This window comes from Rhyacophila brunnea, unplaced genomic scaffold (assembly GCF_057557595.1).
Source record: "Rhyacophila brunnea isolate RB1 unplaced genomic scaffold, BYU_Rbru_1.0 scaffold_4, whole genome shotgun sequence".
Taxonomy (NCBI): Eukaryota; Metazoa; Arthropoda; class Insecta; order Trichoptera; family Rhyacophilidae; genus Rhyacophila; species Rhyacophila brunnea.
In genome coordinates this window covers 9,888,477-9,914,033 of record NW_028233068.1, presented here as the reverse complement: position 1 = coordinate 9,914,033, position 25,557 = coordinate 9,888,477, and the positions used below count along the sequence as shown (strand labels likewise).

At 34.7% G+C, this 25,557-nt stretch overlaps 2 protein-coding genes and 1 long non-coding RNA gene across 3 annotated transcripts; 1 reads left to right on the top strand and 2 right to left on the bottom strand.

Annotated features, from left to right (window-relative positions):
* Positions 1-8,701: 8,701 nt before the first annotated feature.
* On the bottom strand, positions 8,702-19,009 carry Fer1HCH (ferritin 1 heavy chain). The gene is made up of 5 exons (XM_085954463.1): positions 18,675-19,009; positions 13,166-13,308; positions 11,723-11,857; positions 10,585-10,761; positions 8,702-9,782 (listed from the first exon to the last, which is right to left on the bottom strand). Exons 1-5 carry the CDS (start codon positions 18,736-18,738, stop codon positions 9,630-9,632), a joined length of 672 nt encoding a protein of 223 aa, XP_085810589.1. The 5' UTR covers positions 18,739-19,009; the 3' UTR covers positions 8,702-9,629.
* Positions 19,010-22,065: 3,056 nt separating this feature from the next.
* Positions 22,066-24,335, top strand: LOC147066839 (uncharacterized). Its single transcript, XM_085953927.1, has 3 exons — positions 22,066-22,532; positions 23,418-23,512; positions 23,953-24,335. Exons 1-3 carry the CDS (start codon positions 22,196-22,198, stop codon positions 24,298-24,300), a joined length of 780 nt encoding a protein of 259 aa, XP_085810053.1. The 5' UTR covers positions 22,066-22,195; the 3' UTR covers positions 24,301-24,335.
* LOC147066838 (uncharacterized) lies at positions 23,372-25,247 on the bottom strand. Its single transcript, XR_015071467.1, has 2 exons — positions 24,804-25,247; positions 23,372-23,918 (listed from the first exon to the last, which is right to left on the bottom strand). It is a non-coding gene; the product is annotated as an uncharacterized LOC147066838 (long non-coding RNA).
* Between the last annotated feature and the right edge of the window lie 310 nt (positions 25,248-25,557).

Sequence of the window (25,557 nt, the reverse complement as noted above, 5' to 3'; positions counted from 1 at the left end):
TAATGCTAATTATAAAATAATAAATTTCTTCTTTTCGACTATGTCCGATCCTAATAGGATCATATGGGCCTCCACAGAGTGGATGTTTGTATTAACAGATTTTGTTTTTACGAGAAATGGACAGCCACTTGCTCAACCTATTATGTCCATACTCTGACTCATGCACACATTGAAAAACAATTTGTGTACTTGCCAGACCCGGGATTCGAACCTGGGACCCACGACACTATTGGCCGACGCTTAAGCCGCGTGAATAATTGTGAATTATCATGTAATTAAATCAACACTCCATAAGCAAAATATCAGAGCATGCGACTTTTTTTACTGTTAGCGTAAATTTGTGGTGAGTATTTATCTCACTTAACTGGTTCATCCACTACACCGGGCCGCTCCTAAGCCCGGATCCCAGGCTAGATAGAGCACTGTTAGTCTCCTCCCTTGTGGGGGCCTTGATCTAGTGCTACTTAGTTTATGTGAAAGCATGATTTTTTCATTATGCTGCAACGAAATAAGAGTCCAGGAACAGGCTCGACGCCGCACCAAATTGTGCCTGATATCAAGAAGATTTGCAATTAAAAAAGACCCAACATCATTTTTTGACATTAAGAACTACATTCACATTTAATTCATGTGTTATGTTTTAAAAATAATATCTAAATCATCATCACCCGGGGTCAATCCACTACTGGCACTAAGGCCTCCCCAAGTTTCCTCCAACTCTCTCGATCCTGTGTCGTTCGCTGCCACATATTTCCGCCGAACTTTATCAGTTCGTCAATCCGGTGGCTTTTAGGGCGACCCTGTGGCCGTTTCGTGCCCCTTGAGTGCCATTGGATGACGGAATTTGTCCAGCGGCCGTCCTATCGACGAGCAATGTGCCCTGCCCATCTCTATTTCAGCTGTTTGGCAAAGCGTATGTTACATCGCGTGCTCCTGTCTGCTTCCTAACCCATTCGTTTCTCACACGGTCCTTTCGCGTCATGCCCAACATACACCTCGCCATGCCTTGCTATGCGACTCTTAGCCTTTGGACATCTCTCGTGTTGAGGGTCTCTCGTGAGAGCACCCTACACTTGAATACCCTAAGCTTAAGACATAATGGTAGGTCATTCTTGAAGATACTATTTAGACGTCCGAAAGCATTCTATCCCAGCTTTGTTCTGCGAGAAATTTTATCATACATGCTTCCGAATATCTAAATAAACAATAATTATTATTGTTTTTTTTTTTATAAATTAACTTAACTTAATTAATTATAAAAAAACTCATTGGTGTTTGTAATGTTACATTGAATAATTTTCAAATTATACTAAGGTCATTACCAAAGTGATTTCCTCGTGACCGCAATGCCAAACAAATCTGTCCTTCCTATAATAATAATTACAATTTTGATGCACTTGAATAGGTATAGAAAATTACGTCATTGTTTTTATTGACTTGGAAAAAAACAACAACCTCGCTATGATATTTTTCCTAGTTTCCTAGTTTTTGGTAATTGTCATTGCTGTTACAAAATTTTCGGTTACTATCCGTTTGAGACGATACTTCAGTGAAGCGGCAAATAATTTTCAACTATGGGCGCGACGAAATTTCGGACTCGCTGGCAGTCGGAGAGCGAACGTCGAGGTGTGAATACGTCAATTTGCTTCGTGATGGCGACGGGTGTATTAATATTCTTAAATCGTGTAAAGATGACTAAAAACGTTACCCATTTACTTGAAAAAGAAAACATGTCAATGAATATATTATTATTGTTACTAATAGAACAATAAACAGAACATTAAACGGACGCATGTTGGATTTATATGACAAATTATATTTCGTTCGGCATGCGTCATTTGCACCCGCGACCTGCAATCCGCGCATCGCCTAGCCACGATCTTTTTAGACCATGTCTCAACTGAGGTATAGCCTTAAATACAGTCGAACTTGGTTATTACGAGGAAGGTGAGACCGACTGAATTTGCCCGTTATAAGCGGTACTCGTTATATCAGAGAATATGTATTTTTAAATGAGCAGTCACATAACAAAGAAACCATCGTAAAAATCCCCGAAATAAACATGGCCTTCATAAACTACAAAATAACTTGTTTATTATAATGAATACTGGTACGTACCTACGGAATTCACAAACCTTGGATTTTTCAACCATATGCGTGGATACTTTTTCATTATTGTCGGCGAAAACAACAATTAGATAGGCACTTAGACACTTAACTAGTATCATAAACGCAATCCGTCCCCGGCGGCATCCTGTACGATCAGATTTTATTGCTTAGGGTCGAAATGTTTATAAACCATCGACACATTTACAGTATTTTAGCTCGGTATATCCGTTAAGTTGCTCATTATAACAGTGAATAAATGTATGGAGAAAATCATAAACCAAAATGTCTACGAATGTTTCCTCATTACATCCGAGATCTCGCTATGTCCGAGATCGTAATAACCGAGTTCGACTGTATTATAAAATGTGCTTTAGAAAAAGTCAGGTGGGAGGGGGTTTAAAGATAGCGATCCGGCAATATTTTATTTAGTACTACATTACTGCCGATTAGATCCTATGGAGGTGTTCCCACATGTCGGTTGAAAGGGAACTCTTCACCATCCACTTAGTCCGAAACTTAATGGGACCGGTCCGCCGTTGTGACTGGGTTTCTACTACGATGGATAATGTTTAGGTTCCTTTCAAAGATTTCTTCCCACGGTACATGTTCAAACACGCGCGTTAACATCATTTTACTCCCTTCTTCAATTATAGTTTTTTTAATTTATGGCTACGGCCTATGTTGTAGCTTAACCACTGGGGAATGCCAAAAGAAATGGCGTATTTCAAAAAAAACACTACCTTATTCTTAGGTCAATAATTATTATAAAACAATCATTATTCGTAGGATGTTTATCACACTTGAATGGTCAAAGACATAGCTTATAATGAGTATCTTTAGAATTATTTTAAAATGTGTTAATCTTGCCCATTTTTTGAATAATAAAATGCCTAATTCTTGTCAAATTTGGGATCACAGAGATTATCAATATAATTTTTTATCGTAAATATTTCACTATAATAATGTCGATATAAATTATACTGATGGTATTATAAATGCGTTTAAAAATTAATAAATGTAAAAAATCTTAACACCACTGCACATTTATGTACTAAATATGACTATATTCTAAAACATTAGAGCGAGAGGTTTAAAAGAATACTATTTTATGTAATAAAAATACTTTATGCAAAATAAATATAACGGATAATAAGGCTTCAAAATTATATAAATAGATTAACTACAACGTTTCAGGTATGTCCAGGATCATGCTTTGAAAATAGAAAAAAAGATCCATTTTTACCCACGCTGAGCACGTCCGCCCTTAAATAGGAATCGTGTACGTGTACGCTAACCAATGTCCTGGGAGGAAACCACGCATATCGTTTGGGCGAGTGGTTGAAGGAAAAGCAATATGGCACATAATATGCGTAAAACAATATAAATTTCAATGTACGTATAGGTACTAAACATATTCTGTTTATCATAATTACATTACTATCAGCTATATGTTCCTAATAAAATCATTATAGGTACCTCAGTGGCGAAGGTTGGAGGTAGGCTGTTAAGATCCGCTATAAATAGTGCACACTAAACTTTGTCAGTCATACGTATTTGTTTTTATTGAACTAAGACTACAATTATTTACAGATGGTATTGGTTAGTTTTTAAAAATCAATTAAGCCCTGCCTAACCAAACCATAATAGTTTTGGTTTTGGGTTTGGGCGATACGACAAAATTGCGCACACTTTTTCAATCATACTTATTTGTTTTCGTTGAATTAAGAATACTTGTTAGACGTCATATTGTTGGTTCATTTTTATAAATTCATTAAGCCCTGCCTAAACCAAACTATAAAAAAATATTATTCTATCTATAAAATATCCAAAGTTATGTTTGATTTAATTGCATAATTTTAGATATTTTATAGATAGACGAGTATTCTTTTTACTATTATCTATTATGGCATAGTTTTGCAGGGTTTAATTAAATTTTAAAAACTAACCAACACCATCTATAAATATTGTAGGTAGTCTTATTTTAATGAAAATAAATACGCATGACATACTTTTTTTTTCGACCATGATGGATCCTAATAATATTATATGGGCCTCCACAGAGTAGAGATTTTGTTTTTACGAGAAATTGATGTCAGCCACTTGTTCAACCTATTAGGTCCATACTCTGACTGATACACAAATTGAAAAGCAATATGTGTACTTGCCACATCTAGGATTCAAACCTGGGACCCACGACGTTATAGGCCGGCGCTTAATCCGCGCGTTTAGTGTGCACTATTTATGGCGGATCTTAACACCCTACCTCCACCCTTTGACACTCACTGAGGTACATATATAATTATTTATTTGAATCTTTTGTGGGTTTTTCAAATAAGCATTAGGTACTATAATGTTATCAAACAGCTGCTCACAATGTTGCTTATCAAGTTAATACCTACAGTTTGCGTACATTGGACAACGGTTTTAATATCAGCCGATCAATATTGATTGAATGTAATGTCGATTACATACCATTAACATTATTAAGTGTGCTAGTATATATAATTCGATTATTATTATTAATATGTTGCCAAGAGACATGATAACCTTTCAAGACGGGTTTCCTTATCAGAGTAATGCTATGTCATTGATTGGCACAGTGTAACAAAATAGAATCTCTGATTATCATTCATTAGCTCGTGTGGCGCTAGGTAGTACACGAAGAAAACATTATGATGAAACTTTTTTTTTACCATGTCTGATCCTAAGATGCCCACGATGTCCGAGCGGCTAGCGCGTCGGCTTATAATGTCATGTTTTTTTTTTAAATTTTAACCGGTTGAGCAAATGGACCGGAACGTGAAATCCTCGAGACTACGAGCTGTTTCACACGAGACACCGGTATCTCTGGACACTGCATATAAATGTACATATAAACGAATGCGATACACGTGTGTCTCCATCTGAATACGCCTATTCATTTATATGTACTGTCCAACAAGAACTTCTTGGCTACGTGTTAAAACTGTGAACTAACAAGCTCCTCTCATTTTTAACCGCACTTCCATTATAAACTAACAAGCTCCTCCCAATTAGTCGATGACAGCGCCTTTGGCTTGTGCCTAAATCTTCTTGTTGGACAGTAAATGCCGACACTCGAGACACTGGTGTCTCGTGTGAAACGGCTCTACCGCTCCATTTGTGGAAAAATTAAAAATGCCGCTCCGGTTCAAAAATAGAGTTTAATAAGAAGCTTGACATGTTCTACACACATATTTTACAAACAATAATACGATTTTGTGTTGTTTTGTTACAAAGCTTTTGGGTGATCTTAATATAACATAAATTCTGGATACCTAATAAGAGTTTCGTACCATTCCATAAGATTTGAATTTAGTATCGTAGGATTCGCCTTCCGACATCTTCAATGTCTGTAAATATTGAATGATATTACTAATTGTAATTCAGTGCTCGAAATGGAAAAGTTTACGAACCGGAGCGCTCGACAATTTTCTGAAAATATTATTATAGACATAGTAATCAAATTGTTTGTGTATTTTATAAAAATAAGTGTGTTGGATTTTCTATTATATGGCCTATCTAGCTCAGACGGTAAAAATACTTTTTCCACGAGACAGAGTGATAATTTTACCAATTTCACGAACTGGAACGGCGCTCTGGTTCATTTCGAACGCTGTTGTAATTGATATAATTAAATAAGCGTAAATAATACATTTAAATAGTACAAAACAGTGATGTCCTGTGGGAGTAGAAAACCATGTATGAATTAATCAGGAAAATTGCCTCCTCACCCCATAATCTCCAATAAAAAATACACGCAAATTTCAAGAAAAAAAATTCTAATTCTACCAATTTTAAATTATTTCTGCCGATAAGAATTTTAATCAATTACAACTGTGCTAAAGTAGGTATTATATTGTTGAATTGAGAAGTGTAGTTGTTGTAAATTAAAATAATCACATTGGTTGGTAAATGGGGGACGGTAAAATGAGTTTAACAGATATATCTACCCGAGGCTGTTTATTTTAAATGTTGGTATATGTTATAAAATTTACTACGAAATGAGTTCGCTAAAACGCATGTTTTACATTTGGTGCATTCGTTTCTATAATAGTTTTATTTCCCCCTTACGGTAAGTTAGAAATGGAGAGATAAGTAACGATAATATGCTTCTATTAACTTGACTTAGAAGATAGAAATTTCTCGGTTTGCATGGGCCATTCTTTCTGCCTATCCGAAACATCCGGGCCACTATTGTTTGTCATGAGGTCCAGAAAAAGAAGGTGCTTATATATTATATTCTGCTGAAACCATAAAATTTTAAAATCTTCAGTACATTTTCCAGTTACATCCGGTATTCCTTTTTAATATTCTGCTGTTCAGCAATTTCTTAATATTAAAATGTTTTATCAAGACCATCGTGTAACTAGTCTATTCTACAGTATTTATATTTGTGATGTTTTCACCTTTCTTGTCCTATTCCATGGATCGGTGATTTAAAATCTTTTTTGGTTGAAAACCAGTGCCGTAGTTGGTAGAGGTGAGTTGGAAATACTGTCACCAGTTTGTGTACTCAAGTTTCGGATGAAACTACCGATACTCAGTATGTGTGGCCCAATAAACTTATTCCAAAAAACTTGTGATGATATCATCGCAAGTCGCTGTTCTGTGCACTCGCCAGTTGTTAGACTTTCAACACTATTGACATTAAATGCGCGCGAACGAAATAGCACTTGAATATAAGTATATTTTAATTTACTAGTCTATTGCGTTCGAATGTATGAATAATAGGTCATAAATTTTGTGTCAGAGTACGGTGGTGAGATGACGCATGGGCTTAGGCTTGTTATATGACCGCTCAAAACATGTTTAAAATTTAAAAAAAATCGTAACCTAACAGAAAAACAGCTCATAAATTTAAAATGTGTTTAAAATTTTATAATAAATGAGACTATTCGACAAGCGGAGCTCAGCGTATTTTTGGCGATTCTATTGAAGCTGATACACAGTCTGAGTTCCCTGAGCCGATACGTATTTCAAATATTAATAATATGGAGTTGGTTTTAGTTTCAGATGAGTATGAAACTTTTACGCACGCCAAATGCTCTATATAGTATTCCAAATACTACTAAGTATTTTGGAACAAGTTTCTATACTAAGTATTTTTTTATAGTGGTAGTAAGTATTCTTAGTCTTCAAAATCGACCAGTTTTCCCATCTCTAGTAGTTGGTAATATTAGGCCCTATGTTCACCTCTTCTATTTAGTTAGTGTGAGATTTCATTTATTCCAAATTGGAACCAGAATTTTAAATACGATCTAATAGCCCGTTTACAAATGCATTGCTTTTCCCCTGTCAGTACGTATTGCCGGGACCATGACATTAAAATGCAAATGTAATTGTCGTGCAAGTAGCAACACTGCAAGCATGGATCAAAAGAGTTTACCGGCTTCTGAATTTTCACGCAACTCGATGACAGAAATGTTGCGGACCGCTGTTTAGTCATTGGCATATTTAGTTTTGTTATATAATTATTAATGTAATCAATTATTATTTCTTTTTTCTCTGAATAGGATCATTTGATGATACTTTTATCATTTACTAATTACATGTTACAACAATGTGCAGATAAAATAATTTACACAACAATTTATTGTTTATCATAAGTGATGAATTATAGTTATAGATTACAAACAACATTTTAATACTATAATTAATTATTAGTGTCATTATTGTACTGAGTTTTGAAAATGACTTATTTGCATATTTCAATACCCCTAATATTAGATGAACACTATTCTCAACAGGAATATTGGATTTATAAATTTGAGTACCTACCCGTTTATGTAAATTATTGGAGACTTTTAACAGTTATTTTTCCATTTTGGGCAGTCAGTATTCCTTTTTCTGCTTAGCTCCCTGCATCACGGTTTTTATTCTTGAGTAACGCTCTCTGTAGTTACTAACTCTTACATTTTTCAACACTTAGTGCGGCACCGATATTCATATATCTAACAGTAGACTTTACCATAGTCTCTTGACAACGCCCCTACAGCGACCCGAAACATCGAGGAAAGGTGATATCTATCTAAATATATTAATAGATATTGCTTTATGAATTCTTTCTTCTTTTTAATTAAATAGTAGTGTTTTGTATTTAGATAAATACTTATAATTATATAATGTTGTAAATGTATCGAATTGATAATTATAAATGTCAACAAATTGTAATCTGTATAACTGGTAATGTCAACAATGTCTTCAAACTGTAATGTCCAAAATTCACACAATGACTACAGGCACTTTTAATTACAGTATGCGCTCGGTAATCCGGCGTTTACCGATCGGCACATCCAATAGTCCGGCATTTTGCAACTCAGCTCTCCTGCTCTATAATCCGGCAGGTTTCACATTAAACTGCCATTATTTAATTAATTAATCATTTGAGTTTATTAACCCATAGCTTACGGGCCGGACAAAATTGTGTTTTTGCTAATTACTTTTCAAATGCAAATTAACACGTTAATTACAAAATTAATTAAAAGGGCCCGTAAGCATTGTGTTAATATAAATTGCACAATCGAGTGTAAAAATACAGGTTCAAAATAATGGGAAGAATAACAAACAAAAAACAGTTTAGTAATCACTAAATTTTTTATTATTTTAAAAATATTTTTATAAATCCGTAAATATTTATGGAGCCAATAATCTAGAGGCCAACAAAGTAATAATAAATGTGACCTAAAAGGAAAAATTTTAATCACAGTTTTATAATTATATAATATAGGAAAGAAAAAAATATGTCACACGAATGAAGGAAAAGCTCCAAACAAAACGTTATAATATAATATTACTATCATTAAATAAGAAAGGAATGAATATCAATAGAGACTGATCAAAAAAATGGTGTTGCTTTTATCGATTAGTTTTATGCATATAATGAAACTCTTTTATATAGTAATTTAGTCAACACCAGATTGAAAACCAAAATTTTTTCAAAAAACATTAAAAACAAACTACTACACTATATCGTACACAAAGAAAACCGATTAAATTGACGTATATACTAGGCAGTAATAATCTAGGTAAATATCATTAAAATACAATATATACACTGAAATAGAAATCTAAAAGAATTAAAAATGTGAGGTTATGTTGTAAGTATTTTTTACAACATAATTTATTTACAGATTGATGTTTGTCAATAATAAGTTAAGAATCATTTGAATTAATCCGTTGTACAAACAACGTTAGCACGACTTCTTCTTCAATATGCAACTTAGTCGCATTTCATAAGAAGGTAATGCAGGTTCAAAAGATGATTAGCAACGCTGAACACAGAGAATTCCATAAACAACTCACACAACTATCGACAACCACCGACCATTTGTGACAAGACTACTTTAACACCTAGTCACTTTGTTGTAAATTGAACGTGCCGTTTTGATCGCAGTCGGCAATAATTACTATTAAGTGTACCCAGATTATTGAAACCGTCGACAATTACTCGTCACCGGGAAGATGTTCGTATGACGGTGACGCTGACTTGCAGTCGTGTTTTACTCGCTGCTGAGCAGTTGCTTGTCGAAGAGGAACTCTGAGAGGTCTCCGTAGGCCGTCCTCATCTTGCCCAGAGTGGAGATCCTGTCGGCGAACACCTTCTGGCCATGGTATTGCTCCTCCAAGAAGTCACCGGTCAAATAATCCACCAGCTGTAAAGTAATAGGCAATCAGTATCTGTCTCTTACTTCGCTTATGCCAATGACATGTGTGTTTGGATTCACGGCATATACCGATGCGTTGAATGAATGGCAAATGAATAATTTACCCTGCGAGGTTCAAGAGTAGTTTCCTAAGTTTTATTAGACTGCCACTTTTAGAGTAGATATTTCATCAATCCCATAAGGAGACATTACATATAAAATTTGATTAAAAGTACTTTTAAAATGGTATTCATTTTCATATTATTTAAGCAGAAAGTCTGACCACTTGAAAACAGATATATGTAATGGCACATTCTTGAGAAAACCATTTAAGTTAATGCGATGTTTGTTCATGAAAAGAAAAAACATCATATGATCTCCGATGACACGTAAAATGATTCATACTTCTTTATACATTATTACCCATTACCCAAATTTTACATGTGCATAAGCAGATGCATGTGAAACATTGACCGTTAATGTAAGAGAAATCCAAAGACAATAGAAACAATCGATAAGGAGGCAGACAAGATTACGCGATGCCAAATAAATGAAATGGCGATGGATATCTCGCTCGTTGAGTGGGCAACTGCTGGACAAATGCCGTCAGACGGTGGTGCCCAAGGGGCACTAAACGACCATATGGATACCCTAAAATCTGCTGTATTGACGGACTCATAATGTTCGGTGGACGTATGTGACTGCGAAGAACTAGAAGTGTAGGAGTTAGGGGAGACCTTCATCCAGCAGTGGATCGACCCCGGCTGGTGAAAAATTAACCTAAAGTAATAATTGAAATTGTAGAACTTACATGGTAGTCATTGAAGGGCTCCTTGACTTTCTTGGGCGCTCCTCCTGTTGGTGCATCCATGCTCACCTCGCAAGCCTTGATCACATCGAGAATGTTGTTGGTGACCTTAGACTCCAAGATCAGAGCCTCTTGTAATGCCGCCAGTCCAGAGTCAAATGAGCTGATTATGTTATGGGGCTGCAAATAACGAAATGTTTACAATATAATAGCATGATTAATATCTCCAATTGTTGTATTCCATGCTAATAATAAGACATAAAAAGACAAAAATTACAACCAAAGGCTATTATAAACCTTTTTACTGCCTAGGTGTATGTATGGCGGTACCTTGCACGCTGCGAATTTTATTGCAAAAATAAAAAATTAAAATCAATTTACGTTTCAAGTGGTAAAAATGATTTCTGTTTCAATTCTGAGTATGTGATGATCCCAATATATGTCGTTGAGTGTTCAATATATTTGTATATTTAAAATAATTGATTTACGTTAGTAAAATCTCATTTAAAGTGGGACGTGGCGTTCCGTTCACGGAAAAGTTCGCGTCTTAAGACGTCATTGGCAGCCATCCGGTTAATATTTTAGTCATAACCAATCGTCAAGCTGAATGCATATTATTTATATTTTTTTCATATATAGTTCCATTAAAATATGTTATATTTATTTATCTAGTTTACAAATAACAAATAATTTAGGTAAGTTGTTTCAAAGAACTCCCATCTAAAATAATTCAAATGTGAGTTAGAATAGTTCTGCATTCAGCTGACGCAATGTTCCCCCTGATTTTATGTGTATTCGTGCCCAAAAATTGTACCTACATGCAACATAAAAATAAGGCACAACCTAGATGACTTATGCAAAATTCTCACAGGGCGATTTTTGTTGTTCAACTGTCTGTTGAATGTTGAACAAGAAATCGACCGATAGTTGCAACTAAGATAACGTTCCATTCAAACACTTTAAGCATTTGCGTAATAATATGGAACTGGTAAAATTGAATGACAGGGTAAAATGTGGAAAATTTCATCCCAGGACTGAATTAAGAGCGCCGCAGTATTTTCTTTACCATACATGACACGGAGTACATAAATAGGTCCCGAAAAAGGAGAAGATATTAGAATATGTGCAATCGGTTAAATACCTCAATTTTGATGAGGTCAGAAAGGTCCTTGATGAGTTCTCCTCTCATGAGCAGGTATTCGATGATCTTGATGGCGTGCTGACGTTCCTCACCGGCTGACTCGAAGAAGATCTTCGCGAATCCTGGCCGATTAATCTGTTGATTAGTCATTATGATATCATTTTTATAAGTTTCATGCCACTACAGTTGCATTAGGTAGGGTAGGTAAATCATAACTAAAAAGCGCTAAACAATTAATCAATGCCATAACAATAATTTATTTAATATACATATCAAAATTATTTTGTTTAACATTATCATAATTTTGTAGCTAGCATTCTATTGATTCTAAAATTTTGGATTAGCAGGTCTGTAAACCCATCTTTGAGACGATTCTATGATCACGGACCGGTGTTTCCGGATATCATCTGAGAGTGTAATAATCTGCATCTTTATAGCACAGCCGCTCGGATTCCTGAGTTATGGCTGACCCCACAAGAATTGCTACAAGAACGATCTACATACATATGTGGCAAGAAATGCGGGATATGGTGCAGGAGGCATGACTTTGGAGAGTGATAAGGTGAAGTAGGTAAGGCACTTATCCTTCCACATACCTACATCATCACTCAACATCCGAGCGGAGAATAATTTATTGATGTTTGCTGTTCGGGTTTATAACTTTGGTTAGCGATAGATCGCTCGTAGGGTATGTAGTCTGAAACAGTTGTCTGAAAAACTGTAGAATGAACAAAAACTTTTGTCAATAATAGCTTGATTTGGAAGAGCGTTGATGAACAGGTATTAAAAGGCCAATAGTTAAAATTTGTCGTAATTAGTATGTCACCTAGTAGCATAGTGGACAATGCGCGGACGGGGAGTAAACCCAAGAGATGCAGGTTCGATTCCTGCTGGGTGTCTTACTTTTTTCAAAAAGATTTTTTCTATTGGTTATATAATATATTTCTCAGAAGTGTTTTTCAAAATTATGTATGTATATCGTCGGTGTTTTGTAAAAAGGGCGAATTAACCAAAATGCTACTTTACAGGAAGAGGATTTTTAACTTTTGACATTTATTTGTTTTTTACCTGTAGATGATTATAAATATCTAACAAGTTTATAATAAAGCTTAAAAAGAATATTGTCATTATAATAGGTATTATTGTATAATATTTTAAAAGGCCTAATATGTCACATTTGCTTTTTATTTCGTAATTTTAATTAATTTAATTTTAGTCGATTATCGTTTTTAAGTACTTTCCTGTGGAGATAAAAATTCGCCGTTTTTACACAACAAAGCTAGTGGGGTACATATTGTATTTTCATTAAAATCTTGATTTTGCCAAAATGGTTGATTCGCCCTTTTTACAAAACACCGACGATATATCAAACCACTACAATGCCACTTCAACAAATTATTTTGTTAGCTGTTCATTGACATGAAATAGTTTTCAGGCACTCACCGTGTCCTTGGAGAAGTGCGCCGCCATTGCGAGGTACTGCATAGAAGCAGCAACCTCGTGCCGAACCTGCTCCCTCATCTTCTTGATACAGCTACTCTTCATGGACTTCCATGCCGCCAGAGGTTCGTGAGGCGATGAAGCGCCTAAGAAAAAAATAAAAAAAAATTATTCAACCAATTGAGCATTCAGTGGTATTATCATGATCATGTATTTGGCTTCCCTGTGGCTCTCCTACTCTTCTCAATCCTCAATCCCGGCTGCCACATATTTCCACCAAACTTATTCAGTTCACAACTACTGTATAATACTGATGATACAATTAACATCAGTTTTCAATTTTGATTCTGTCGTTTTTATTTAAATATTTCACTAATGTCAGGAAATGTTATTAACAATAATATAATAATGTGTTTTAAAGTTAATTACATTAATATATCTACTTTGTTGCTTGATGCTTAAACAATACGGTATATGAATCATCTAACGGAAGAGTCATATTAAAATTATGCAAAAAGAAACCTGCTCAGTAACAAGGTTTTTGCGTCTCTTGAACATTTTCAGGAATAGTTCAATGCAGAATTGCACTGACTATATGGTAGATTATGCACATGTAATATTGATAAAAAAAATTCATGCGATTGAGATTGACACGTTTGCCTAATCTTTCAGATCATTATTACAACTGATGTACAAAAATAATCAAAAAACTTATGACCCTTAAAGATCATCTGATCCTGTCTTTGCAATCTATATTACGATCACATGCACGTTTTTATCAAATAATCAAAGCTCTTTACACGTAATTTTACATTTATTAGATCTAATAGAGCCTATCTGATCAAAAATTCTAACATGATGTTACGATTATAAAATGATAGTGGCTGAAGTGTTTCCGTTATTGATTTAAAATGCACGTTTGTCTAATCTACAAAATCGTACACATTTGCCAAAACAATTAATCGGCATTACAACTGGCCCTCGTAGTCCAGTGGGTAAAGTGTTAGTTAGCCTTTCATCCAGGGGCTCCGGGTTCAATTCTGGTGAAGTCACAATATACTTATGTGAATTTCTCAAAGCCTAGGGGTTTGTGATTGTCTCACTTATAATACTGATTAGACTACTGTTTCACTACACTACTGTCATTGGGCCTCATGGCCTGTTGTAGTGTTAAAATATATTTAAATAATGTAAGTGTAGGTGTACATTTTAAACACATAGTAGCTAATGGTTACAAGCTGCATACGTGAAAGTGCCGTGTTTAGACATGTTGCTGACTGCTTAACCCGGCCCAACGTTTGAGTCATGAGTGTTTTGAAACATCTGGAGTTTTATCACCCTAATATATGTCGTAGCGACCAACTGTGTCATGGATTAGTGATTCCAATACTTATTGTACGGTGGATAAAAACCTATTTAAATAAACTGGTTTAAATCACAAAATTCATTTGATGGACTTCAACCCCAGAGTGATATCATTGAAATATTATTCAATGCATTGATGTACAACCATGAACTGATCGCGTTGTACAATGATCCCCACGTCATCTCACATGTGAAAGTGGAGTAGCTCCATTGGGAAGGTCATGTCCAAAGGATAAATGACACCCAAACACCAAAGAGGCTCTTCTTCCATAAACAAGGAGTGAAAATGTGGGTCAGAAGACATAGACTGCAGTAGTTGGACTACGTAGAAATAGACTCAAGGGAGCTTGCGATAGACAGACGGTAGTGGAGATGTTCTCTGGAGACGGTCAAATCCCACACTGGGTTGTAGGGCTGATAATGATAAATTTAAAATATTTTTTGAAAATTTGATGGAAATATATTGATATGTTTAAAAGTTACATAACTCATAAATTAGCGATGGAATATGGTGATTTTTATCAACGATTACCGGTATTTGGCGTACCTAGTTTGAGTAATTTTGCACAATAGGTAAGGTGTCAAGATGATGTAGCTTATCCGATCAATAAATTTGGCACGACATTGATTAGTAAATGATAATGCATGTAATGTTGAAGTGTTTCTGTTATTGATTTAAAATTTACAACTGTTGTAATCTACAAGATCACTGGCATGTTTCCCAAAATAATTATTGATCCTTCGCTCCACGTAATTGTATGTTTTTTAGATCACATACAGCTTTATCTGACCAAGAAATTTGAAGTGACATTATGATTAGAAAATGATTGAAGTGTTTCTGCTATCGATTTTAAATGCACGTTAGACTAATCTACAAGATCGCACGCACGTTGGCCGAAACAATCAATACGCTCTCACACGTAGTTGTACTTTTTAAGATCACATACGGCTTATCTTATCGGTTTATATTCGGCACGTTATGATTATAAACCGATAGGGCTTTTGAACACTCAATGTCTTTCTTTTGTTAATTTTGAGTGGTTTCGGGAAAGATATGCGCCATTCCACTTCAGACAGCACTATTACAAGATTACAATAATTTTGTTGAGGTAGCTCCCACAGATTGGAAGATAAGCCGTTATCTAATAAACGCATATTTTATTTTTGACACGGATACTGAATTTATCCTGGCTATGCTTAAAAAGCATAATATTATTCCTTACACAATACGTACAAGCATATTACGTATTTGTATTTTGTTTTTACTTTGTCAGGACCAAAAGTTTTCAACATTGTTCCAACCGAATCTAAGGGGTCAATTAGACTAATTAAGGGTCGTTCATATTATTTATGTCACACCCTAAGAAGACATACAACACTGTAAATTCACGCAATATTTGGCACCACGACATTGATGGAATTGCGAAGCCAATTCACAAAAGGTAGCGCGAAAAGATATGAACAATAGTGATGATTTTTTTTACGCGTTAGGGACTAGTACCTATTTTAAAGACTGCAATCGTCAGAGCAGGAACAAAGATGGTTCAGTTATTTTGCATGGATCACCTCGAATCTGCGGAGTATAATTTAGACGACCGAAGTCCACTGTCCGTTAAATTAAAAACATGTTTGATATTTTGCTCGCCGAACAGCCAAAATATGTCTGTTTAACACAACCGTGAGGTCGAAATACTATTGGTAAATACTCATTTGAAATACAAAAAAACATATAGTACCTACTGATCTTTAATATTTTATTGGCAATTTCATTAATTTACATAGATATTAAAAAATGGGAGATGTAACGATCGACTCTTGATAATATTCATAAAATATAATGCAATATTTGTGATGTTTTCTTTGCTCTATTATTTGATGTAATATTTCAGATTATTAGAAGATATTACAGTATGTTTGACTATCACGACTGGTAAAAAGATTAGTCATTTGTCGTTCATTGATAGTCTGTTGGTCAGTAGCAGAGTGTGGAAAAATCAGGTGATTTTTGAACCTCATTTATTTTGATTCCTTGCATAGGGTAAAAAAAAATGCTCAAAACTGTAGTACACATATCGCCACTCATAATATGCAAGATTTGAAGAAGTACGTGGTAAAACTTTGTTCATAAAACTATTCGAATACTAAGTGGGTTGCCCGAGGTGTGTTAGAAACCGTACTATTAATTATATAAAATTTAGATAATCGAAAAAGTAATATGAATAAAAAGATATATTCCTCATGGATGTCATTGATAGAAAAAGAAACTCTAACAAATAAAACCTGAAAGTAAAATTATCAATCAGCAAGTCCTAAAAAAAGGATCTCGAAATTTACTCTGAAGGAAAATTGCAAACTGGCTGCTAAAAATGTTAAAAAAGGGTGTAAATTTAGGGTTTAATGCAGTTCGCCTTATTACACTTCACCGTGTATCGGAAATATTGGTATATTAAAGACTGTCCAACCTCTTTGGGTCGTATAGTACTGACATAAAATTCATGTCTAAATATAAAACACAGTTCTTGTCGGTTTACACTTTACAGGAAGCCAGCAGCAAACAAATTTTGAAAATAGCCCATACACTGGATTATTTGTTAGGTTAGGTTAGGTTAGGTTTTCATTCTTGAATTCATGAATTTTGCCAAAATCAGCTATGAAAATTGAATTAATATTGAATCTAATAAAATTGGACACCGTATAGTATACGTATTATCTCTTTCCGATAGAAAGCTCATGGAGAACTGTGCCACGGTGAAATGTTTTACGTACAATTTACATGTAACCTTAAATTTCATCATCAAGTGGGGTACGGCAGTAAAATCATGTCTATGTATTTAAAGGGGTAGATACAATTTTGTAAGTTTGAGATACAATGGCATAAAGCAGGGGTGGGCAAACTGCGGCCCGCCGCGTATTTTTTTGCGGCCCACCATAATTAATTGTACTTCTGATTACGAATAACTTTTTTATATTTTTAAAAAAAATATTGACAATTGATTAAAATTTGAAGAATTTGTTGTTTCGTAAATGTATTATCTCAGTAGGTACGTCTTCCTTGCGTCTTGTCTCACACTATGTTACCACACAGAGCTACAACTTGAGATTATTGATCTGCAGTGTGACACTGATTTAAGAGAATTGCATCGTCGTGAAGAAATCTGGTGGATCAACCTATATATGTGAACAAACATTTTCGATCATGAATCTCAATAAAAATTCTTTACGATCAAATATCTCCGATGCCCATTTACAAGCAGTTTTAAGAATATCAAATACAAAATTAACACCTAAATTTAAAAAAAAATATTCAAAAATGTACAACTCTTTCATTCTTCTCATTATTTTTTTTGTAATGTTTATTTTTCGTGATAATAAATAGTGTATATCTAAAAATGGTATTTTACTTGCGGCCCGCCGCTCATTTTGAATTCTTGAATTTGGCCCTCCATCCAAAAAGTTTGCCCCCCCCTGGCATAAAGGATTCTTCGTACATTGTACCTAGGTACTTGTAATATGATTGTAATAAAATGTGTCATAGGAATTTTCGAGATTGGAATAATGATACATACAATTTTACTGTTGTGCAATAATGTTATCGATCTCTTTGTTTATGAATTTATTTAATAAACAAAATCATAATTGCGTTTGCAAAAAATTGACATGGCGTCACGAGGTCAAATCTAAACTTAACAGATAATGGATATTAATAATTTTAGCATTGCAACGTCGCATGATTATCGAGAAACGAATAAATTTAGCAATTAGCAATATATTTAGCAAAATGTATGACGCCCCCTGGAAAAGTGCCAGTTTCAAACAAAAACAACAAAGAAATATTTCCATTTGCAGAATGGGAAAGGCGATCTAACCTGTCAATGAATGCTACAGAAAAAATAGCTGTTTAGAATAATAAAAGCCATCATCAATGGCCTTAATTGAACATTTCCCTCATGTATTTTATAAGTATTTGACATTCTTATTATGCCAATAATAAATCAGGCGACCATAATTTCATAAAACTTAACAAAACAAAAACAATATAAATTTGTGACGGGGAATCCAAATAGAGCTGTCAAAAAAACTAAGCACGTTAAACATGAAAGTATGTCATTGTATTAGGTTAAATTATGTTAAAATATTTAATACTCACATTCAAGGGCCACGGAAGATCCGATGACAGCCAAGAGAGCCGATACACACAATAGGACTTTCATTGTTAGATTTATTATTGTACTTCTTTCCTTGAGGTAATATTGAAGATTGATTGTTCGCTTTGCAGTTTTTTCGTAACTGGTAGAAGGTTTTTAGTCAACCTTTACACGCACTGGAGTAGAAGGCGACCCGTGTCAACGAGAATATAAGCTTATTAATCGAGAACTATATCTTACGTGCCGCAACACATACAGATTGATTATAATATTATAGAAAATTTATTGATAACAAAACCCATCCGCTATGCTGCGATTTGATTATTTTACTGTCAATAGAATGAAGTTAGCCTCGCATCACTCATAGCCAACGGGGTGATGTATTCAATGTATTTTATTTATTTGAAATTCATAAATAACACTTATTTTACTATTATTTAATTATTAATTGTATTATTAACAACTATTTTAAATTTTTTCTATTCGAAAACTATGTTTTAAAGCAGTTTTGGAAAAAATGAAAACAGTATTTGAAATACACTACCTTATTATAAATGAGCCATACAAATAGATCAAAGTTTACTGCGTATTTCATGACAGCGCAGGCGTCATGATCACATGTCATGGAAACAGAACATTCCAGTTGGAATATTCCTTATTAGTGGTGGGCAAAATAGTATAACGACGATAATTCACTTTTTACAATATAAAAATGGGTACTGTTCGGTTATACGGAATACAGCGGAAAACACATTTTGAAAATAGCCGATAAACTGGATTATTTGTTAGGTTAACCAAACCAAACCTAACCTAACCTAACCTAACCTAACCTAACCCAACCTAATGACGTTCACCCCGGTCCGGGAATAGTCTCAAAGGTACTTTATCTACAACCGGTCCTGCCCTCGGACCGATCAAGAACCTTTGTTCGGCTAGCTCGATAGTATTCGGGGAGAGGGTGATCAACTAAAGTTCTCGATTGACACTTTTGGAATACACTTGATCATTATTATTTAACTTTATATTATTTAGGACCACTACCTAGTGATAGGTTAGCACCTAGATCATTAATTATCCGATTGTCTTTCAGATCGAACTTATTTTCGTAAATATTTACGTAAACGTCAAAGACAGTTGACTATCTGTCACTTCCCTTAGTATTAGATGTTTTTCACGAAATGTTTCGTTAGTTGTTTTTCAAAATGAAAATGAAAACTCCTTTTGGTAATTCAATTCAAATTATTTATTAAATTATTCTCGATAACAAATTTAATTTCTTTTCTTAATTAATTATAATCGACAATTATACACTTTAGTTTAATTTCGAATAATTACATAATTATTTTATACTCTTATTTAGATTAATTATTAAATAAAGTTAATCAATTATAATTATTTTATGTTTAATTAATGTACGATTACACACTTATAACTAAGAGTCGCCGACCGTAAACTTTAAGAAGCTATGCTCCTTTTATATATATAATAGATCGCGAATAGGTGACGCGTACTGTGGCGATATGTTTACTATACCATCTGACAGCCCGAACACGTGTCACTTACGATGACGTATCAACTCGTGACACGTCGGACGTAATCCTCGTGAACGAATTACTTCGCGAAAATAATTAAAACTATGTGAATTTGGTGGACCCTCAGGCACAACCTCACGGTGATATGAGAAGATCGACTACTAACGGTACATAAAATACAGGCCGTTATATAGATTCACAGCGGGAAAAACCCGAGATTTTGACGTCATTTGAAATATGGACCAATGGGAGATCGTTCTACCTCCTCCACAGAGCTAATGGCCAAAGTTTTGGACCAATCACAGAAAAGTCGTTTATTTCCCGGCTTTTCCGGAAAATTATGAACATTCAATAGAATAAAAATATATAATTAATTAATACTTATAGGCGGTACAAGTTTGATAACAATCGTGAAAGTCCTTATAGGGCTTTTGGCACAAATTGTCCAAATATCTGTTAGTTCATTTATCGAGCTAACGGAAAAGAAAAATGAAAATATTTTCGCTAAAAATAATACGCAACAGAGGCGTGAATCATTAAGACTACCGACTGGCTACGTATTTGCAAAGAGAATGGCAGAAAAACAAACTTGTCCGTTTCTTTTATGCAGAACTTTTGCGGGCTAATTATGGATGATCGGAAAGGGTTGCGGTTAAAATTTATTCAATTATATTTATAGAACACTTCAACTTAAAGGTATAACATTAGTTTCAATCAAAATTTCTATGACAAGCCTTCATTTATTAAGTTTGAAAATTACCTACTTTGGGTAATTTAATATTGATCTGTCGAGGTTAATTGACAGATCTAAAGAATAATTTTTATTCGTAAATTAAGAGAGCAACCGAGTCCTTAGACTTACATTGTCAGAATTTCTATTTTCGAAATTCCTTCATTTAACTTTTACAAAAGTAGGTACTTAAATTGGTACCCTTTTTATTATAATTCGAAATATTAATTTGTTATTTAAATTAAGGGTGCGTAATCAGTACTTACAAAACGTAATCATTAGATTTTAAATACGACAATATTTGATATCATAATTTATTTATTTAAGTTATTTTACTTTGGCCGCGGCGAAAACATCGCGACTTAATTTAGAAAAATAAAATTTATTTTTATATAATTCAAAATCAGATTAAATACAAATGAACATTTATTTACAATGTTTAGCAAATGATATCCCATAAGTCGTTTACAATTTATTATCTATTTTTAACCTTAATCCTATACATTTCAATTACTTACATTTCACCTTATAAGACCATTTGGTCCCCTTGAAAGAGAATTCATCCGTAGTTCATTCTGAGGGGCTATAAGTCACTCAGACTGCACTACGGGACTCAATACACAATAACTATAGCTTTGTTTAGAGATTAGGCACGTATTTTGCAAGTAAAATCGACATTCACGGTCGGATCGAAAAGTTGTGACGTCACTAATTTATTAAGGAAAAATGCCGGCTGAGGGCCTACATTTTGGGGCCGTGTCACTAACCTAACCTAAACTAACCCAAACTAACAAATAATCCAGTTTATCGGCTATTTTCAAAATGTGTTTTCCACTCTATTCCGTATAACCGAACAGTACCAAACTTTGCAGCGAACCGTGCAAATAGGTTTATTTTTTTATCAATTAAACAATTCTGAGGTTTCATAGCAGAGGAAGGACAGATTATTCTGGCATTGCGGCCACGACAAAATCATTTTGGAACGGTGTTAGTGTTATGCCGGCGCTCCATTGGCACGCAAGTCAGACGATTTACAGTCTTCGGACTTTTTTTTCGCGTGGAGCACCCCAGGTCTGCGGACTTTTTAATCCGCAGACCAGGCTCGTTGGATTTCAAACATGTTTGATATTTTACTCGCCGAGCCGCTGAAATTCGTACGTTCACCACGCTTTACCGTCACATTATTTATATCTATGCCGACGGACGACAGCGCCATCAACTGTCATTCAAAGTGTTCGGACATCTCACATCGATAACAACAATGGTAGATCTACGGGTGCATTCGAAAAGTTTCTTGGAAGATTTAATTAGTTGTTTTAAAGACAACCCATCGTTGTGGAAGACGACCAGCCCACTATACAAGAATCGTGATGCCAAGTCCTTGGCGTATGCGGAACTTTTGGAGATTTTAATCAAGGTGGAGCCGCAGGCAAGGGTCGACGATGTTAAAAAGAAAATACAGACATTGAGGTCGGGTTACAGAAAGGAGAGAAATAAAGTAAGGACATCATATCGAAGCGGAGCCGGCACAGACGCAGTTTATCTACCCAAACTGTGGTACTATAAAAATTTGGAGTTCTTGAACGACCAAATGGAAGGTACGTAGGAATGCTTTAAAGCTATTTATTATACACGTGCAGATTATGAAATTGTCGTACCTAGCTCTGAAAGTGACATCGCATTAGATTAGCTACTATTAAGCAATTAAAACATACAGCTATGAATCATTTCTAGTCACAATAAAATTTCTTATTCTTTGCCGAGGTAGGTAATAAATAATAATAATATATAGGTACGAGGGAATGCTTTAAAGCTATTTATTATACACGTGCAGACTATGACATTGTCGTATCTCTGAAAGTGACATCGCATTAGATTAGCTACTATTAAGCAATTAAAACATACAGCTATGAATCATTTCTAGTCACAATAAAATTATTTATTCTTTGCTGAGGTAGGTAAGAAATAATAATATATAGGTACGATCATGGCGGTGGAAGCGCGGCTTATTGAGTCGTGGTCGGGTCCCAGGTTCAAATCCTGGGTCTGACAAGTACACATTGAATTTCAATTTGTGTATGAGTCAGAGTATGGACCTAATATGTTGAGCAAGTGGCTGACATCCATTTCTCGTAAAAACAAAATCTGTCAATACAAACCTCCACTCCGTGGAGGTCCATATTATGATCGGACATGGTCGAAAGAAGAAGAAAAGAAATGATCATAAAATCAAAAATCGCTCGAGTTAGGTTCCTTCAGAGACAATCAATAAATCGTCAATCATCAATCAAAATTAATGGTACAGTTTGGTTATGAGGAATACAGCGGAAAACACATTTTGAAAATACCCGATATACTGGATTACACCAATTATACCAATATCAATATTAACCGTATGAAGGAATGGGTACTTAGGGGAGAGATAATAAAAAACAAGTTTGAGTATTATGTTGTATTTTAACAATTTACATTTTGTTTTACAGAATCGAGCTCAATATCCAGCATGGTGGACGATTTGGAAAACATGTCTCCTGATGAGAGTTACTCCAACTCGTTAAACAACGAAGATTGTATTGAGGTAAAACATTTTAACTAAATTGTTACATTGGTTTAATTTATCTATTGCTTATCATACTTTCTTGCCATGTGACAGCCCCGGTAGTATTAAAATATTTTTTTGGTGCAGGTATTTTTAATCTGCCTTCGTCTAAACGTTTGAAAAAATCAGATTTTCTCAGTACGCCTCCATCAGAAATACGTCCATTTGTTCCAACATCAACATAAATAAATTCATAATTAGCATTTGCAATCGCCATCAAAACAATGCTGTGGAAATGTTTGTAATTATAAAAGTGGGAGCCGGCGCCTGCAGGTGGCACGATTGCAATGTGTTTCCCATCAACTGCGCCCAGGCAATTTGGAAATTGCCATTTACTATTAAATTCTTCTGCAATCGTCTCCATTTCTTCGTGCGTATCAGGGAACTGCAACAAAAAATAATCAACATTTTATTTACAGATAGAATATTCGCCTTCAACATCCACGTTGTCGACTACTCCAAGGTCGAATCTCAATAGAGCACCAAAACCCCCATCGTTCAAACGAAAAAAATCGAATGATAGCGCCAACAAAGTGTTAGAATTAATCACCGACAAACTAAGCAAGACTGAAGATGAATTTGATGTTTTTGGCAAAATGATGGCCATGAAACTACGATCGATGTCACAGGGACAAAGATTGCTGGCCGAGAAGCTGATGCATGAAGTTGCCTTTATGGGACAAAGTGACAAAATAATGCCAGCAACTACTGTTCATACTCAACCAGTTTATCGTATATTAAGCAAAAATGTACAAAAGCCGGTATAATAAATTAATGTTTTTTGTATGAATAAATATCTTGTAAAAATATTTGTTTTTTTGTTTGTTTTTATGCCTATAAACCTTAGCTTAAGCGATACAACAAATGGTAAGTATTTGAGCTATGTTAGCAAACCTATATTATTATGTGGCCTCATTTAGAAATCAAATTCCATGCTTGCTTTTCGAAGAATATGACTAGTATTACAATACATTCAACAGGAATAATTAAGCAGCTTGCTTACAGCCTATATGGAGAGTCCTGGCTAGGTACAGCATTCTAATGGTCTATTGAATATTTAGCATGTCAACGATGGCCTTATTTGTGACTATATATATACCTATCTCAAATGCATCTTGTCTGCCATTCTTATGATGTTGCCGTCTATGATTTATATAGGTAAAACAATCCACTAAACGTTCACTTTATAAGACCAACCAATGTCTACTTGTTAATGATATATTTGTAAATTTGCCCAACTTTATTAGATGACGTATAATATAATACACACCTTGAAATATTCTCCTTTCAAAACGTCAATGATGACTTGGCAAGTTTCGGGAATTATCTTGCCCAGAGTTTGTCTTCCAATCGCAGTTCTATAATGCAAGTCAGTGAATGTTCCGCCGGCAGCCAAAAATCGCAGGGTTGCACATAATCTATCATGAGGAGAAATAGCTTCCCTCATCATAGTATTTTTTTTTTTAATAAATGGGGAGACCAAATTATACAGTTCTGTGTATACATCCTCCGACATTCGCAAATAATTGCGGAAATCGCTCGGTTGCAAACGCAATTCTCGTATTAAATTTGTGTGGGATAATGTCGTTCGTTTCCTTATCCAATGTTTCACCCAGTATTTGTGTACCCTTTGCTTCGTTATTACATTATCTGCCACCCAATAACCCAAAAAACATAAAACGTCGGTATCATTTAACGCCATCACGATTTAACTGTCAGATATACGTATATTATCTATGCTGTCAAAGTCGACTGTTTTACTCGTCAAATTAATTATATACTCGTTTCGTTGAACGTCTGTTGGCCAGTAGCAGAACGTAGAAAAATCTGAAGACTTATTGTCGTCGGACTTTTGGCTCGCCAATGGAGCGCTGGCATTTTTGAAAGTAACAACCATGAACGTCTAAATGAGTCGTCTGCACTGCCACAATAATCTGACACCAATTTACGCATTGACATATTGAAATTCATAGTAACATTATTATTCTTTTATATTGTGTTTTATTCATTTCGTTAAAACTTAA

Coding starts and splice junctions, on each gene's coding strand:
- Fer1HCH (XM_085954463.1), bottom strand. CDS start 18,738: ATGAAAGTCCTATTGTGTGTATCGGCTCTCTTGGCTGTCATCGGATCT. Junction 13,309..18,674: donor ATCTTCCGTGGCCCTTGAAT/GTGAGTATTAAA, acceptor TTTTTTTCTTAG/GCGCTTCATCGCCTCACGAA. Junction 10,762..11,722: donor CTGACCTCATCAAAATTGAG/GTATTTAACCGA, acceptor CGTTATTTGCAG/CCCCATAACATAATCAGCTC.
- LOC147066839 (XM_085953927.1), top strand. CDS start 22,196: ATGGTAGATCTACGGGTGCATTCGAAAAGTTTCTTGGAAGATTTAATT. Junction 22,533..23,417: donor CTTGAACGACCAAATGGAAG/GTACGTAGGAAT, acceptor TTTGTTTTACAG/AATCGAGCTCAATATCCAGC. Junction 23,513..23,952: donor ACAACGAAGATTGTATTGAG/GTAAAACATTTT, acceptor TTTTATTTACAG/ATAGAATATTCGCCTTCAAC.